The 18187-nt window shown below is 45.6% G+C and overlaps 1 protein-coding gene across 1 annotated transcript in view; it reads left to right on the forward strand.

Annotated features, from left to right (window-relative positions):
• XKR6 (XK related 6) overlaps positions 1 to 17697 on the forward strand; it is a 314180-nt gene extending 296483 nt beyond the window's left edge. The window contains exon 3 of the mRNA XM_025873756.2: positions 16436 to 17697. Within this exon, the coding sequence (XP_025729541.1) occupies positions 16436 to 17400 (965 nt within the window). The 3' untranslated portion in view covers positions 17401 to 17697. The remainder of the gene's footprint in view (positions 1 to 16435) is intronic.
• Positions 17698 to 18187: the final 490 nt, after the last annotated feature.

Raw genomic sequence — 18187 nt, forward strand, 5'->3', positions numbered from 1 at the left:
AAAGAAAGAAAGAAAGAAAGAAAGAAAGAAAGAAAGAGAGAAAGAAAGAAAGAAGGAAAGGAACAAGTAATAGAATAAGAGATAAAGTCTATCAAGGTGGTGGGGGAAAGACTAAGGTAGAAAATAAAGCATGGAAAGTGGGAGGAGACATGGAGGGGTGCAGTTTTCAGTGTGTGGCAGTCAGGGATGGCCTTGCTGGGAGGCTGGTCTCTTGAGTCAAGGGCTTGGTGAGGCCCTAGGATATCTGGGGAAAGGGCATTTCAGGCAGAGGAAGGGCAAGTGTCTATGCCCTGAGTCAGGAGAGAGTCTGGAGCACATCTGGGGCCAAGGGATTGAGGAGCCGGAGGCAAGGGACCACCACCAGCAGCCCCCCCAACCCCTGGCAAGGGGCTGGGTCCTATAGAGCCTTGTACGAAAGCCTGATGCCATAAAAGGAACTTAGATCTACACCCACTGGAGAAGGGATCTCCTGAAGGGCATGAGCAGGGAAGTGACAGATTACACTTGTTGCTCCCAGGCAGTATCATGGGGGGCCCCCGAAGGCTCCTGAAAGGACCCACCATGGTGTTAACCCTGAACAAGGTGGCACATCAGTCAGGAGAGGCTGCCCATGTCGCCATTTGCAATACCCAAACAATTCTGGTGCCTTAAAACGTTGATTGCATTTCCTGCTCGTTGCATGTCTGTCACAGGTCACTGGTGGAGCAGCTTATTCTTGGAGCGTGGGAGAGCATGGCCTTCTGCCTGGAAGTGACACAAGTATTTCTACTCGTGTGTCCCTGGTCAGAGCCAGCCCCAGACCACACTTGAGTTCAACAGGATGGGAATGCATATCCTCCTGTGGGAAAGGTGCAAAAAATCTGTGGCCCTGGGCAGCCTACCATGCCTGGGAGGCCACACGAAGGGGCATACTGTAGCTTAGTCACTTTGGCCGGATTGTGAATAGACTGTTGGGGCAAGGGCAGATGCAGAGCTAGGAGGTCATTCCAACAGCCCAGGCAAGGGAGATGGATGAGAGAGATGCCTCCACACATACTGGCACACAGGGCCTTCCAGGGGTGGGTCCTCAGTTTGGCAGGCCCACAAATTTGACTTTGTCAATGCTCACAGAGGTGATCAGAGGGCTGCCACACAATAACCAAACTGTTAAGAAACTGATGTATAAAATCTGAACGCCGATTCATCAATCTGGGTATGGGTGAGGAGACACACCTTCCCTGGTGTTTACAAAAGGGCTCTGAATTCAGGAGTTAGGCAGGCCTGAGTTCAGATCCTTCTTCTGTGATTTCTTAACTACTTGATAATGGAAAAGTTCCTTAGCCTGTGAGCCTTACTCTCCCCATCTTCAAATCAGCCCATGACTTCAGCTACCTTTGCAGGGAAGAATAACTGAGTTACTGTGTGTCACGTGCTTAGCCTGGAGTCTGAGCCCCGGTAGCTGTTCAGGAGAGGGGAGAGATCATTATTATTGAAATCTTTATTAGCAATTAGCAGATGACGATCAGCCTGGATACAGAGCCAATAAAGAGATATATCCTATAAACCATGGTAAGATGATGTTCTACAACACAGACTATCTGTGTAGTGGCCAAATTCTGTCCCCCTTGGCCCATCTCCCTGATGTTAAAGAGCTTTTTCTTCAGGATATGGTATGGTTTCTCAGATGTCAGCTTTCCCGAGACCTTCCAGTCTTCCCGCCCTCTGTTTACACCAGGCCATTTTGATTGCCCTTGTCAGTCCCGAGGGTGCCATCCACAGATGGTGGATGCCATCTTCTGTTTGGACCCTCACTAAGGGTCAGTCTGGAAATATCAAGGATGTCTTAAGGTTACCCCATGTGGTAACCTCCTATGGGGATCACACCCTCTCCAAACACAGAGATGTGACCAAAATGAGGATGTCAGTGCTTGCAAAAGACTGAAGGTCAAAGAAGACTGTCAGACCTTCACTTATTTACTGTTAGCATATTGTTAGTGAAAGTTTAAAAAGGGGATTGGTTTCTTTATTGCTTTTACATCACACTTACTGAGCATAATTCTGACTGATAGCCAGTAATGCGTTGGTTTGCCTAGAAGTATGCTGTTGGAATATGGAGGACAGCCTTATGGGGCCCGTCTAACTTGCAATGAGGTCCACTAAATTTTTCAAGAAGGATAATAGATCCTGACAAGTGGTGTGCTGGTAAATGCTTAACGATCGGCTCTTTCAAGCCTCCAACATGACATCGGCCAGCCCCCAAAATTCCTGCAAATTTCACAATTGGATCTCACAAGCCAGCATGAGCCGGCTCAAGCACACTGATCATGGCTGAGGAGTGAGATAATCCCAGGTTCCATTGTTAGCTCTCTTGCTTACTACCTGTGTAACTTTGGCCAAGTTACTCAACGTCTTTTAGGTGGCATCCATAATGCTGGTTTCCTTCCCCCAGTTGCCCAAATGGGAAAGTAACTTTGCACCAGTGCTCCCTTGCTGTGTCTTCTGGGTGGAGGTGAGGACAGGAGACAGGCAGGAATGTTTTGAGCACTGTGCACACAGCTGCTTTATCTTTTTTTCTGGGAGCATTTCCAAGAAGAGAATAAACTTTTAAAAAAAATGTTGGAAGATAGGGGATATTGGATGGGTGGAAAGTGAAAAACCACCCATCTAAAAGGAACTCAGTGTGGGGAAAATACACAAGGGGGACTTGAAGAGTAGATGGTTGAGTTCCCGTAATATTAACTTCAGGGAAGAGGTGATGGTGGAAAGAGGCAGATGTTGACCTTGACTGACCTTGACGTGCAGGTAGACAAATAGCCAGTTGAGCATGTTTCTTGGCTTGGGGAATCTCTAGGGGTATCATACCATACAAATTAGGTGAGTATGTAATGTCAGAACGTGGCTGCAGCAACACTGAAATCTTTCAACTTCAGGTTCAGTTTCTTTACCTGTGAAATGGGGATAGTAGCCCAGCGAAGAAAGGATGACTAGGGCAATAGCTAACAGTCAAGTGTGAGGACAGACAGACAGAGTGGATCCCAAAGCCAAATGTCACACAGTGTCAGGAGAGATAAGTCGTTTGCACGGTGCAGGAATTGGTTGAGGACTTCAAAGAGAACTCTCCATTGGAGCTGTGGGTCAGTAGTAAAGGGGAGGCAGCGAAGTTAAGGGAGCAAGGGGATTATCCTCGAGAAGTTTGGAGTAGAAGAGACAAAGGGAGGTGGATCTCACTGGCAGAAGGTGCAGGGATCCAGGGAAGATCCAGTCTTTTTAAGACCGGAGGAACTTGACCGTGGTTATATGCTGATGGGAGGGAGCCAAGAGAGAGGGGGCTGGGAGTCTTCACAGCTGACTCTTCCTACCCCTGCTCCACCCTGTGCTCAGTGCCCCACCCAATCCCTCTTCTAAGTGTTTTTCCAACATGTGATTTAGTGGTGGTACTAAGCCCTTGTAGCAGAAAGGTGGGGGACAGCAGCTGGTGACAGACCTGGGCATGCACATACCATCCCACAGAACAAGGTCCTGCTGTTGACCTTGTCCACTCTCACTCAGGAAGGCTTGTGGCCATCTCTAGATACCCCTAGGGGTTCTCAGAGTACTCCTTGAACCCACATGCATTGGAGCTCCCACTTACTGGCCCCTTGGTGTGGCCCTGCCCTGGTTGTGGCCCTGCTTTGGGCTTGTCATATCTCAGCTCCCCTACCTCACTCACCCTGGTGGCTGTACCCTAATTCCTCCCACTGCATCGTATCTTTCCTTAGGATTCTTCCACTTCATCTGCCCCCTTGCCCTCTGATTTTAGAGTCCCGTCCTTCCCCAGACACCATGTTACTATGTCTCTCATGCAATGGGACATCCACACTCACATTTTTTGTTTTGTTCCCCAACTGGCAATAGTTCAGCTGAGAGTGACGCTTGGATATTGTACTGACACCACCAAATTGGGCCTTCCCTGATGACTACTGCTTCTTGGTAAGGGGTGTCCAACTGCAGATTGCAGCCCCTCGTGCTCTGTTCCATTGGTCATAGGTATGGCCATTCCTTTTCTGGAAATCTTAAACCCTGGGCCTATGATCAGAACTTGAGGGCCCCACTCCCAAGCTTTTCTCAGGGGGAGTGACCCCCGAGGAGGCTCCAGCTTAGCATCTTCCCAGCTGGTGGGGCTGGGCTCCAGTGGGCTCAGTGGGCCAGTTGCAAGCCCCGCCTCCTGGTCTGCACCAGGAAAAGTGAGCAAGCCGTGAAGGTCACTGCCCAGAACTTGTCACAGCCGAACGTGAAGTGTTTAACAATTTCCAGTCTGACCTTTGGAATACAAAAAGTGATCAAGCCATAGTGGGAGCAAATTGTAAATGCTCCCAGGCCTGTCTGAGAATCTCATAGGGGGCCACAAGGCCCCTTCCAAGGGTGGTTCCCCTGGGCTTGGGTCTTGGCCAGGATAATGCATTGACTTTTGGGTTAACCTCAGGTGTGACAGAAATCTTCTGAGTGAGCCACAGCAGTGAGGGAAAACTTTGCCCTTCTTCCCTCTGCAATGGAATACACTGCAGGCCTTTGAAGATTAATCACTTGACAGAGGGAAACGATCTCAGTTAATTCTATTGGAGTTACCTCTTTCTTTGTGGCTTGAATGTTACTCTCCTGAGGAACGCGGACTAGAATGCAAATTCGGTTTGTAGCTCCAAAATCAAGGGCCTCTCTCAGATACCCTGTCCACTTAGCAAAAAATTGAAATCCTTCGTACCCAGAGTACCTCAACCTTTTTTCCTCTCCCTTCACCCAGCCTCTTCTAAGGCCATGTCTGGGGGGTCCGTTAGTACAGCAGTGACTTTCAGGGCCCCTGGAATCAGACTCTGAGTTTCAATCCTGACTCTACTTCTTGACAGATGTATGATTTTTGAAAAACATCTTAAGGTTCTTCTTCTAAAAAATGGAATTAGAGCACTGTACTAGTTTGCTGGGCTGCTGTGATAAGATACCACAGACTGGGTGGCTAAAAAAAGGCCTTTGTTTCTTCACCGTTCTAGAGGCTGGAAGTCTAAGATCAAGGTAGAGGCAGGACTGGTTTCTCTGGAGGCCTCTCTCCTTGGCTTGTAGATGGCCACCTTCTCCATGTGTCCTCACATGGTCTTTCCTCTGTGTGAGTGCATCCTTGGTATCTCTGTGTGTCCAAATCCCCTTTTCTTATAAGAACAAAGTCAGATTGGATTAGGGCCCCCTCTAATGAAGTCATTTAACTTAATCACCTCTTTAAAGGCCCTGTCTCCAAATACAGTCCCATTCTGAGGCCTTAGGGATTAGGGCTTCAACACATGAAATTTTGGGGGGAAGAATGACACAGTTCAGCCCACAATAAGTACCTACATCACATGGTTCTTCTAAATAAGATAAGGCATGTACATGCTCAGTGCAGTGTTCTCTGGGACAGTCAGCTACACTGTTAAGGAATACATCTGTCTGGGGCTCTCCCTCCCCTGCCCCAGTTGAGCCCCCAGAATTAACTGGCTGCCCCAAAGCACCTTCTGCTGACAGTCCTTCGAGGATGAGATGCACCTATAGTCCTGTGGGTGTGGGAGGCCACAGGTTTTGTCCAGGGAAATGATGCAAAGTTGGCAAATCATAGGATATTTGATCCATTGACCAAGCATAACAAATGTGCCAATGTCATCGATGGGATCCAGACAAGTTTCCTGGAGGCGAGTTTGATAACAAGTGTATCTAATGCCCTGTACCATTGGTTCTTGAGTACCTGGAGGGCAAGAGTTACCCTCTGTTGAGCAGCCAGTGAGAAACCCAACTCCCTAATGGGATCCTAAAGTGGGCCTGGTTTTCCTGGTCTCTCTAGGTACTCAGCTCTTAAGCAGCACTAACTCTGGACGCACCCCCCCCCACCACCAAAGAAAAAAATTTTGTTTAGAGCTTTGCATAGAACAAGGAATTCTTTGGTGAGTGTGGTGAATTAGAAAGTAGCCACCTCTGGACATTCCCCCTGCCCCATAGGATCATCTCTATCGATGCTGCTGGCAGAGAGAGTGGGGCAGGCTCAGCATGGCATGATGTCCCCACTCATGTTCTTTCCTATCCCTGCTCACCCTGCTCTGGCTCTGAGGAGAAGGGGCTCCAGACAAATGCATTCTTTGTGGTCTTGGGCAGGGCCTCTGCCCTGAGCACCCTGCACATGGGCCAGGTGTCAGAAGTTTCCCCTCTCCCTTTTTCCTCTAACTTGGAGCATTCGCACAATGCCAAGGATGTGGCCTGGCATTCAAGGCCCTCAGGGACCAACAGCTTGGTGTTAGAACAGACATCTGCCATTAGAGAAGGCTGATGGCCTTCATCACAAATGACCTCAGGAAAGGTGCTACCTGGTAGGCCTCTGGAGACCCGAGCTGACCAAGGGACAGGGTGCAAAAAGCATGGAGAGCCGGGACCAATGTGATCAGGCAGGCAGAGAGCTGTACCATGGGCCTAACTGTACTGTCAGTGGTCCTCAGGGTAATCTTGGGCAAGGAACCCAAGCCCTTGTACTTCTGCGTCCTTTGAATGGGTGGGTTGAAACGGATGGTCCATGAAGCTTCCTGTGGATATACCATTTGGTGATCTACACTATACCAAGTTGGGAACAGACAGGCAGAGAGGTAAGAGTGAGGCTGGGCATCAGCCGGGCCCTCAGATCTGTCTTCCATGTGACTGTGTCCCAAGCCCCCCCTTGTAATTCGCATTAATGTCTTAGGATGTTTGGGGAACATTCATGCGGGACTCTAGAGAGCAATTCCGGAAGCATTAACCAAGAACCAAGCAGTGTACTGGTCAGCTCCAAGGGAAGCAGTTTCTATAACACTTCATGAAGGGTGAGGCAGGAACAGAACACCAGCTCTCAAAACCACAGGAACAGATCTGGAAATGTCATAGGTAACCCAGAAGATGGACTAATGAGGAAGAATTGTACTTGGCATGGCTATGTGATTGGTGGACATGAATTCCTGTTTATTTGTATTTGGTATGGACCAGGCGAATGTCACAACGCACAGAATATTGAGATCAGCACAGTGAAGGCTGAGGGGCTGTCCCGCTTCTGTCCGCCAAGTCTGTTCAAAAGCAGACATCAGAATAAGCCTGAATTAGACCATGCTCCGGCAAAAGCTAAGCTGCTTTTTCTTACTTCATGAACTTGGCACTCTTGTTTTTCTTAGAACCAGGGAAGTAATACATTTTGATTTGTTAGAAGGAACCAAAAAAAAACCAAGTCTTCTTCCCATTCAGCTTCTTTAGAACTCCCATCTGATTATTAAAGGTCAGCGGTACCACCAAGATTATTAACATCAAGAAATGAGTTCACCAGGAGAGGGCTAACGTCACAAAGATGTTTAAGAGGAAGTTTCTGATGATGCTCCAGGATTGGTAATAAGCCTGGCACAGACTACCAAGATGATGGCACATTCCCTGCCTTCTGGAAACCCACAGCCTAAATCATCTGACTCCAAAGAGGACCCGTTCCCCACCCTTCCCACCCCACCACCAGACAACAAACTCAGGAGTTATGTTAGCATGACGACTGTGACTTGGTTGCAGAGCACACGTGGCCTCAGCAGGTGCTGGTGGAAATGCCCTGTGTGTACAAAGGGCAGAGCAGGACACATCAAGTACCGTGTTCAGAACTTTCCAGAAAGGTGAGAGGAAACTCATTAGGTGTTCTCAAGATTGGGTTCTATGGAGGAATTGGGATGGTTTCTCCCGTTTGTTGTCAACAGTGGTTGCTATTATTTACAAAAGCAATACATATTCATTGTAACAGTTAACAGTTTGGAGGTTTTTCTATGCTCACGCCAACATAATAGTTTTTATTATTGCACTGTATCATTCTTTTTTTAAAATTTTTTATTGTTATGTTAATCACCATACATTACATCATTAGTTCTTGATGTAGCGTTCCATGATTCATTGTTTGTGGATAACACCCAGTGCTCCACGCAGAACGTGCCCTCTTTAATACCCATCACCAGGCTAACCCATCCCCCCACCCCCTCCCCTCTAGAAACCTCAGTTTGTTTTTCAGAGTCCATCGTCTCTCATGGTTCGTCTCCCCCTCCGACTTACTCCCCTTCATTCTCCCCCTTCTGCTATCTTCTTCTTTTTCTTTTTTCTTAACATATGTTGCATTATTTGTTTCAGAAGTACAGATCTGTGATTCAAAAGTCTTGCACAATTCACAGCGCTCACCATAGCACATACCCTCCCCAATGTCTATCACCCAGCCACCCCATCCCTCCCACACCCCACCACTCCAGCAACACTCAGTTTGTTTCCTGAGATTAAGAATTCCTCCTATCAGTGAGGTCATATGATACATGTCTTTCTCTGATTGACTTATTTCACTCAGCATAACACCCTCCAGTTCCATCCATGTTGTTGCAAATGGCAAGATCTCATTCCTTTTGATGGCTGCATAATATTCCATTGTGTATATATACCACTTCTTCTTTATCCATTCAGCTGTTGATGGACATCTTGGCTCTTTCCACAGTTTGGTTATTGTGGACATTGCTGCTATAAACATTGGGGTGCACGTACCCCTTCGGATCCCTACATTTGTATCTTTGGGGTAAATACCCAGTAGTGCAATTGCTGGGTCGTAGGGTAGTTCTATTTTCAACTGTTTGAGAAACCTCCATACTGTTTTCCAGAGTGGCTGCACCAGCTTGCATTCCCACCAACAGTGTAGGAGGGTTCCCCTTTCTCCACATCCCCGCCAACATCTGTCGTTTCCTGACTTGTTCATTTTAGCCATCCTGACTGGTGTGAGGTGGTATCTCATTGAGATTTTTATTTGGATTTCCCTGATACCGAGCGATGTTGAGCACTTTTTCATGTGTCTGTTGGCCATTTGGATGTTTTCTTTGGAAAAATGTCTGTTCATGTCGTCTGCCCATTTCTTGATTGGATTACTTGTTCTTTGGGTGTTGAGTTTGATAAGTTCTTTATAGATTTTGGATACTAGCCCTTTATCTGATATGTCATTTGCAAATATTTTCTCCCATTCTGTCAGTTGTCTTTTGGTTTTGTGGACTGTTTCTTTTGCTGTGCAAAAGCTTTTTATCTTGATGAAGTCCCAATAGTTCATTTTTGCCCTTGCTTCCCTTGCCTTTGTCGATGTTTCTAGGAAGAAGTTGCTGCGGCTGAGGTTGAAGAGGTTGCTACCTGTGTTCTCCTTTAGGATTTTGATGGACTCCTGTCTCACGTTTAGGTCTTTCAACCATTTGGAGTCTATTTTTGTGTGTGGTGTAAGGAAATGGTCCAGTTTCATTCTTCTGCATGTGGCTGTCCAATTTTCCCAACACCATTTGTTGAAGAGACTGTCTTTTTACCATTGGACATTCTTTCCTGCTTTGTCAAAGATTAGTTGACCATAGAATTGAGGGTCCATTTCTGGGCTCTCGATTCTGTTCCATTGATCTATGTGTCTGTTTTGTGCCAGTACCATACTGTCTTGATGATGACAGCTTTGTAATAGAGATGGAAGTCCGGAATTGTGATGCCGCCAGCTTTGTTTTTCTTCTTCAAGATTCCTCTGGCTATTCGGGGTCTCTTCTGGTTCCATACAAATTTTAGGATTATTTGTTCCATTTCTTTGAAAAAAGTGGATGGTATTTTGATGGGGATTGCATTGAATGTGTAGATTGCTCTAAGTAGCATTGACATCTTCACAATGTTTGTTCTTCCAATCCATGAGCATGGAACGTTTTTCCATTTCTTTGTGTCTTCTTCAATTTCTTTCATGAGTATTTTATAGTTTTCTGTGTACAGATCCTTTGCCTCTTTGGTTAAATTTATTCCTAGGTATCTAATGGTTTTGGGTGCAATTGTAAATGGGATCGACTCCTTGATTTGTCTCTCTTCTGTCTTGTTGTTGGTGTATAGGAATGCCACTGATTTCTGTGTATTGATTTTATATCCTGCCACTTTACTGAATTCCTGTATGAGTTCTAGCAGTTTTGGGGTGGAGTCTTTTGGGTTTTCCATATACAGTATCATATCATCTGCAAAGAGTGAGAGTTTGACTTCCTCTTTACTGATTTGGATGCCTTTGATTTCTTTTTGTTGTCTGATTGCTATGGCTAGGACTTCTAATACTATGTTGAATAGCAGTGGTGATAGTGGACATCCCTGGCGCGTTCCTGACCTTAGGGGAAAAGCTCTCAGCTTTTCCCCATTGAGAATGATATTCGCTGTAGGATTTTCATAGATGGCTTTTATGATATTGAGGTATGTACCCTCTATCCCTATACTCTGAAGAGTTTTGATCAAGAAAGGATGCTGTACTTTGTCAAATGCCTTTTCTGCATCTATGGAGAGGATCATACGATTCTTGTTCTTTCTTTTGTTAATGTATTGTATCACGTTGATTGATTCGCGGATGTTGAACCAGCCTTGCAGCCCAGGGATAAATCCCACTTGGTCGTGGTGAATAATCCTTTCAATGTACTGTTGGATCCTATTGGCTAGTATTTTGGTGAGAATTTTTGCATCCATGTTCATCAAGGATATTGGTCTGTAATTCTCCTTTTTGATGGGGTCTTTGTCTGGTTTGGGGATCAAGGTAATGGTGGCCTCATAAAATGAGTTTGGAAGTTTTCCTTCCATTTCTATTTTTTGGAATAGTTTCAGGAGAATAGGTATTAATTCTTCTTGAAATGTTTGGTAGAATTCCCCTGGGAAGCCATCTGGCCCTGGGCTTTTGTTTGTTGGGAGATTTTTGATGACTGCTTCAATTTCCTTAGTGGTTATATGTCTGTTCAGGTTTTCTATTTATTCCTGGTTCACTTTTGGTAGTTGATACATCTCTAGGAATGCACCCATTTCTTCCAGGTTATCTAATTTGCTGGCATAGAGTTGCTCATAATATGTTCTTATAATTGTTTGTATTTCTTTGGTGTTGGTTGTGATCTCTCCTCTTTCATTCATGATTTTGTTGATTTGGGTCATTTCTCTTTTCTTTTTGATCAGTCTGGCCAGGGGTTTATCAATCTTGTTAATTCTTTCAAAGAACCAGCTCCTAGTTTCGTGGATCTGTTCTACTGTTCTTTTGGTTTCTAGTTCATTGATTTCTGCTCTGATCTTTATTATTTCTCTTCTCCTGCTGGGTTTAGGCTTTATTTGCTGTTCCTTCTCCAGCTCCTTTAGGTGTAGGGTTAGGTTGTGTATTTGAGACCTTTCTTGTTTCTTGAGAAAGGCTTGTATTGCTATATACTTTCCTCTCAGGACTGCCTTTGCTGTATCCCAAAGATTTTGGACAGTTGTGTTTTCATTTTCATTGGTTTCCATGAATTTTTTTAATTCTTCTTTAATTTCCTGGTTGACGCATTCATTCTTTAGTAGGATGCTCTTTAGCCTCCATGTATTTGAGTTCTTTCCGACTTTCCTCTTGTGATTGAGTTCTAGTTTCAAAGCATTGTGGTCTGAAAATATGCAGGGAATGATCCCAATCTTTTGGTACCGGTTGAGACCTGATTTGTGACCTAGGATGTGATCAATTCTGGGGAATGTTCCATGGGCACTAGAGAAGAATGTGTATTCCATTGCTTTGGGGTGGAATGTTCTGAACATGTCTGTGAAGTCCATTTGGTCCAGTGTGTCATTTAAAGTCTTTATTTCCTTGTTGATCTTTTGCTTAGATGATCGGTCCATTTCAGTCAGGGGGGTGTTAAAGTCCCCCACTATTATTGTATTGGAGTCAATGTGTTTCTTTGCTTTTGTTATTAATTGCCTTATATAATTGGCTGTTCCCATGTTCATGGCATAGATATTTACAATTGTTAGATCTTCTTGTTGGATAGACCCTTTAAGTAGGATATAGTGTCCTTCCTCATCTCTTATTACAGTCTTTGTTTTAAAATCTAGTTTGTCTGATATAAGGATTGCCACCCCAGCTTTCTTTTGGTGTCCATTAGCATGGTAAATGGTTTTCCACCCCCTCACTTTCAATCTGGGGGTGTCTTTGGGTCTAAAATGAGTCTCTTGCAGACAGCATATTGATGGGTCTTGTTTTTTAATCCAATCTGATAGCCTGTGTCTTTTGATTGGGGCATTTAGCCCATTTACATTCAGGGTAACTATCGAAAGGTAGGAATTTAGTGCCATTGTATTGCCTGTAAGGTGACTGTTACTGTATGTTGTCTGTGTTCCTTTCTGATCTTTGCTGCTTTTAGGCTCTCTCTTTGCTTAGAGGACCCCTTTCAAGATTTCTTGGAGGGCTGGTTTCGTATTTGCAAATTCCTTTAGTTTTTGTTTGTTCTGGAAGCTTTTTATCTCTCCTTCTATTTTCAATGACAGCCTAGCTGGATATAGTATTCTTGGCTGCATATTTTTCTCGTTTAGTGCTCTGAAGATATCTTGCCAGTCCTTTCTGGCCTGCCAGGTCTCTGTGGATAGGTCTGTTGCCAATCTAATATTTCTACCATTGTAAGTTACATATCTCTTCTCCCGAGCTGCTTTCAGGATTTTCTCTTTGTCTCTGAGACTCGTAAGTTTTACTATTAGATGTCGGGGTGTTGACCTATTGTTATTGATTTTGAGAGGGGTTCTCTGTGCCTCCTGGATTTTGATGCCTGTTTCCTTCCTCACATTAGGGAAGTTCTCTGCTATAATTTGCTCCAATATACCTTCTGCCCCTCTCTCTCTTTCTTCTTCTTCTGGGATCCCAATTATTCTCATGTTGTTTCGTCTTATTGTATCACTTATCTCTCGAATTCTGCCCTCGTCATCCTGTAGTTGTTTCTCCCTCTTTTTCTCAGCCTCTTTATTTTCCATCATTTGGTCTTCTATATCACTGATTCTCTCTTCTGCCTCATTTATCCTAGCAGTTAGTGCCCCCATTTTTGATTGCACCTCATTAATAGCCTTTTTGATTTCGACTTGGTTAGATTTTAGTTCTTTTATTTCTCCAGAAAGGGTTTCTCTAATAACTTCCACGCTTTTTTCAAGCCCAGCTAGTATCTTTAAAGTCATGATTCTGAACTCTAGGTCCGACATCGTACTAATGTCCGTATTGAGTAGGTCCCTGGCTGACGGTACTATCTCTTGTTCTTTTTGCTGAGGTGATTTTTTTCGTCTTGTCATTTTGTCCAGAGCAGAATATATGAATGAGAGAACAAAATGCTAACAGGTTAACAATGTCCCCAGCTAATATACTCTATACAAATCAGAAAAGACCTGAAACCAGGGGAAAAGAAAGGGAAAGAAAGAAAAAAGAAAGAGAAAAGAAAGAAAAAAAAACAAAAAGAAAATGATAAAAACAAAAACAGAACAATACAAAAAAAACCCGAATATGATCAAATATGATCAGGCTAGTGCATGGATCAGTGCCACACACTAGATTTTGGGCGTATTTTGGTCTGTTAGAAAAAAGTGCCTCCTAAAATTTTAAAGGAAGAAAGACTTATATATGTACAAAATAAGGGTTGATACAATGAAGGGATGGAAGATGACTGTAAAGATGAAAATTATAAAAGATTTTATAAAAGGAATTGATACGATAAGAAATTGTTTGAAAAAAGAAAGAAGATTTTATAAAAAAGAAGAAGATAAGATCAGGCAGGAGACTAGAACAAAGCCATACACTGGTGATTTAGGGTATATTTTGATCTGTTAGAAGAAACTGTATCTGAAAATTTTAAAGAGAGAACAACTTATATATATATGCCAAAAATAAGGGTAACTACTATGAAGGGATAAAATATGACTCTAAAAATGAAAAATAAAAAATGTTTTTTTTTTAAAAGGGATTGATAAGATGTTGGTTGAAAAAGGGAAAAAGAAAAATAAAAAAAAAACAGTTAAAAAATTAACTTTGAAAAACTAATGAATCATGTTAAAAAAGCCATGAATTCTATGTGCAGTATTCCCCTAGTGCTGGAGTTCTCCCGTTCTCCTTGATGGGTAAACTTGGTCTTGGCTTGCTGTTCTTGCTGATCTTCTGGGGGAGGGGCCTGTTGCCGTGGTTCCCAAATGTCTTTGCTGGAGGCTGAATTGCCCCACCCTTGTCGGTCCGGGCTAAGCAAGCTGCTTGGGTTTGCTCTCAGGGGCTTTTGTTCCCTGCAAGCTCTCGGTACAGCTTCGGAGGACCAGGGTGAAAATGGTGGCCTCCCAATCTCCACCTGGAGGAGCTGAGAACTTGGGGCCCCACTCCTCAGTGTGTCCCCAGAGAAAAGCAGTCACTCCCGTCTCCCTGGTCTCCGGCCACACTCCGTGCTCACCCAGCCTGTGACCGAGCGTTTCTATCTCTGGCATCCGACCCCATGTGGAGTCTCCAAACCCAGCAGATCCCTGCGGTGCGTTCCCGTGCCGCTCCTCCCGGGGGAGGGAGGGGAGTCTCCCCAGCTTTGCCGCTTGTTGGGTCCCTGCTAGAGGAGCAGTGGCCCGACTGGGCCGCAGATCATAGTTTATGGCCACACTGAGCTGAGAGCCCATGCCTTGGCTCCGTCTCTGCAGCCGGCTTCCGCGCCCCAATACCTGGGAGCTCTGCTGCACTCAGGCACTCCCGGGCTTTCTGTGACCCCAAGGGTCCTGAGACCACACTCTCCCACGAGGGTTCCACCCCCCCCCCCGCTTAGCCACTGGAGCAACGTCCCTCAGCGGAGCCGGCTTCTAAAAGTTCCGATTTTGTGCTCCGCGACTCTATCACTTGCCAGAAGCTGCCGTTGGAGGCCCCCTCCCCCGCCGTCTATCCTCCGGAATATCGCCTCAGATTCACTTCTCCGCACGTCCTACCTTCCAGTAAGTGGTCGCTTCTCTGTTCAGAGAGTTGTTGCTACTCTCTTCTTCGATCTCCTGTTGAGTTCGTAGGTGTTCAGAATGGTTTGATCCCTATTCAGCTGAATTCCTGAGACCAGACGAAATCCAGGTCTCCTACTCCTGCGCCATCTTGCTCCTCTAGTCTTGCACTGTATCATTCTGCAAGCTGTAAACCTGAGCATCTCTGTGAGATGTTGGAAGGGAGTACGTGAGTGAGGTGGGTAAGGAAGGTGAATGCAGGGAGAGTGTAAAATGACAGGGAACTTTGACTCTCCCCAGGGCCTCAGAGGGGAGTGGGATGATGAGCAGAGCCCCAAGGAAAAACCAAAGGCTGCAGGGCTGGGGCAGTTGAATGAGTCTCTTGATGAGCAGGCTTATGGACCTTTGAGGTGAGAGAGGTTGATAAGGTAACTTTAACTTCAGCCTGGAGAATGTCATAGGGGAATTGTGCTCTGGTATGAGGGTAGGGAAACTGGTAAGGAGATGGGTGCCAAAGGAACAGCATTCAGGACTCCAACTGAATTGAGTTGCATTTAGTTCTGAAATCTGGAGAGAAAAGAAAAACAAAAGAGGCTTCAGATGGAGTGGAGAAAATGCGTGAGGGCATCGAGCGGTGATGGGGAATCTTGCTTGAGAGGGGTTGTATGGTAATACTTGCCTAATAATTGGTTTCTTGTGGGTGGATTTGGAGAAACTCCAGTAACTATATATTGTGTTGAGTTTGATTGAGTTACCAAAATCCAATAGGCAGCATTATAAATAAAATTGCTCTATGGGAATTGAAATATGACTTGGGATCAGACACATTCACTTGCCCGCCGAGGAGAAATGCAGGGAATGATGAGCGAGGATGGTGAGCGGAAAAGGCATTCCTGAAGCATGAGCAACAGTGCTGCTGAGTCAGGACAGAGACCAGACAAGGACGGGCCTCCCAAGCCAAGGCCTCAGAGAACTTTGAGCAGAGTGGTGGGTTGGAGAAAGAAACAAAGATTGGACAAGAATGAGAGAGACAAGAAGGAATGAGAAAGGCAACCACCGAAACAGGCAGGATATCCCAGGGCCCGTGATCAAGGTGGTCATGGGCAGGGGATGGAGAAACTAAATGCAAAAACCTTAGTTCAGAGGCATGGGCGAGCTGGTGAAAAAGCAATAGAGACTCCAGTGCTTTTCCAGGGGAGAATAGTGGTGGAACTTGGGGCAGTGAGCAAGCCGATGGGCTTCACAGATCCCTTCTGTGGGCTCTTCTGAGAGCCACCAGGCTGCTGGAGACAGGGCCATGGACCCCGGCCACACATGTGTGTGCAACAAGTTTCCCCGCAAGCTCATGATGCCTTAAAACAGAACACCTGCCGCCCGGCCCACCGCAGATGCAGTCGATCACCACGGTGGCCCCAGTTCTCGGCTCCCTTGGCGAGGCACGTCAGCCTCAGCTTCACTCTTGAGTCGTGGGTCCCCAGGAGTTCCAGACTGGGTTGCGAAAAGTAAAACTAGACCTCAAAAGTTGTCAGCTTAGGAAACAGCTGTGACCTCAAGATCCAGTGTCTGATTGTGTGTTTCTTTCTCCCTCCTCCTTTAGACTGCGGTGTGTGTGGGCGTCTCCTCGGCTGGCACCCCCACCCTGCCCGGCGCTTGATGTCCAAGGTTTTGACTGTGTGGGTTTGTGTCTTTCCGGCAGGTGTCTCCTCTGTGACTTCCCTGATGTCCCTGGCTTGGGTGCTAGCCTCCTATCACAAGCTGCTGCGGGACTCCAGGGACGACAAGAAGAGTATGAGCTACAGAGGGGCCCTCATCCAACTCTTCTGGCGCCTCTTCACCATCTCATCCAGAGTTATCTCTTTTGCCCTCTTTGCTTCCATATTCCAGCTCTACTTTGGGATCTTCGTGGTGGTTCACTGGTGTGCCATGGCCTTCTGGATCATCCATGGCGGAACAGACTTCTGCATGTCCAAGTGGGAGGAGATCCTCTTCAACATGGTGGTAGGGATTGTGTACATTTTCTGCTGGTTTAACGTCAAGGAAGGGCGGACTCGATATCGAATGTTTGCATATTATACGATAGTCTTGACCGAGAATGCTGCCTTGACGTTCCTTTGGTATTTTTACAGAAACCCGGAGACCACTGACTCCTACGCGGTGCCAGCACTGTGTTGTGTCTTTATTAGCTTTGTGGCTGGGATCGCAATGATGCTCTTATATTACGGTGTGCTGCATCCCATGGGGCCGCGAGCTAAGATTTTTGCCAGCTCCTGTTGTGCCGAGCTGCTCTGGGGCATCCCTTTGCCCCCCGATGTTGAGCCCATGGCGCCTCAGACCCCTGGGTACCGGGGGACCCAGGTCACGCCCACCAGAGCCGTAACGGAACAACAGGAGGATCTCACGGCTGACACTTGCTTGCCCGTTTTCCAAGTGAGACCCATGGGGCCCCCTACCCCGTTGGGGCGTCCTTACTACCCAGAAGGGCCCCTCATTAAGATTGACATGCCAAGAAAGAGATACCCAGCTTGGGATGCTCATTTTGTAGACAGGAGGTTGAGAAGGACTATTAACATTCTGCAGTATGTCACCCCCACCGCAGTAGGCATTCGGTATCGAGACGGACCGCTCCTTTATGAGTTGCTACAGTATGAGTCTTCACTCTAAGAGCATCTTGACCCAAGTTGAGAAGGGGACCTTAAGTTTGGTTTGCAGTAAACACCGCTCACAAGAAATATAACCCTCCCTTCCCCCAATACACAAAACCACCACCACCATCACCACCACCAATGCTACAAAAAAAAAAAGAAAAGAATAAGTCACAACCCCTTCAGATAAGCTTTCTTTCCAGTCGCTGTATGTATACAAAGATATTCTCTATGTTTTGTAAGTAAAAACAAAAAGAAAACTTTTCTTTTGTTTTTTACACATAAGAAACAGTATTGAAAAAAATCCCACACTATGGTTCATAGGGTGGAGAAGGAGGAGTTGTCTCCACTCCAAAAGAAAAAAAAAAAAAGTTTTATACCTTACACCAAGTGTAGATCATTTACGGGATTGGTGCTGATTGAAAGAACAAAACAAAACAAAACAAAACAAACACAAACAAACAAACAAAACCTTCAACTGCCTTATGCCCTTAGGTGCTGAGTTTCATTAAGTACTGTCATGTTTCCTCATGCAAAACTCTCTGGTGACTTTTGCTCCAGGAGAGGAAAAATTAAACAATCAAATGAAACAAATCTAGAAACAAAACGAAAACCAACCAACAAAAAAACCGCAAAGCAATCATTCTTCCTATCTGATTATTTGTATTGAACAAAACAAATTTACCAAAAGCAAAGGCATAGAAAACCCTCCTCCTTTTTGGTTTCTCTCCCTGTCCCCTGTCCCTTGCCCCTAACTTATCAGCGCCTTCTAGGAGCCAAAAGGCTGGCTGTTTGAAACTCAGATG

Source organism: Callorhinus ursinus, unplaced genomic scaffold, assembly GCF_003265705.2.
Source record: "Callorhinus ursinus isolate GAN/ISIS: 27379988/994484 unplaced genomic scaffold, GSC_fseal_2.0 scaffold4, whole genome shotgun sequence".
Taxonomy (NCBI): domain Eukaryota; kingdom Metazoa; phylum Chordata; class Mammalia; order Carnivora; family Otariidae; genus Callorhinus; species Callorhinus ursinus.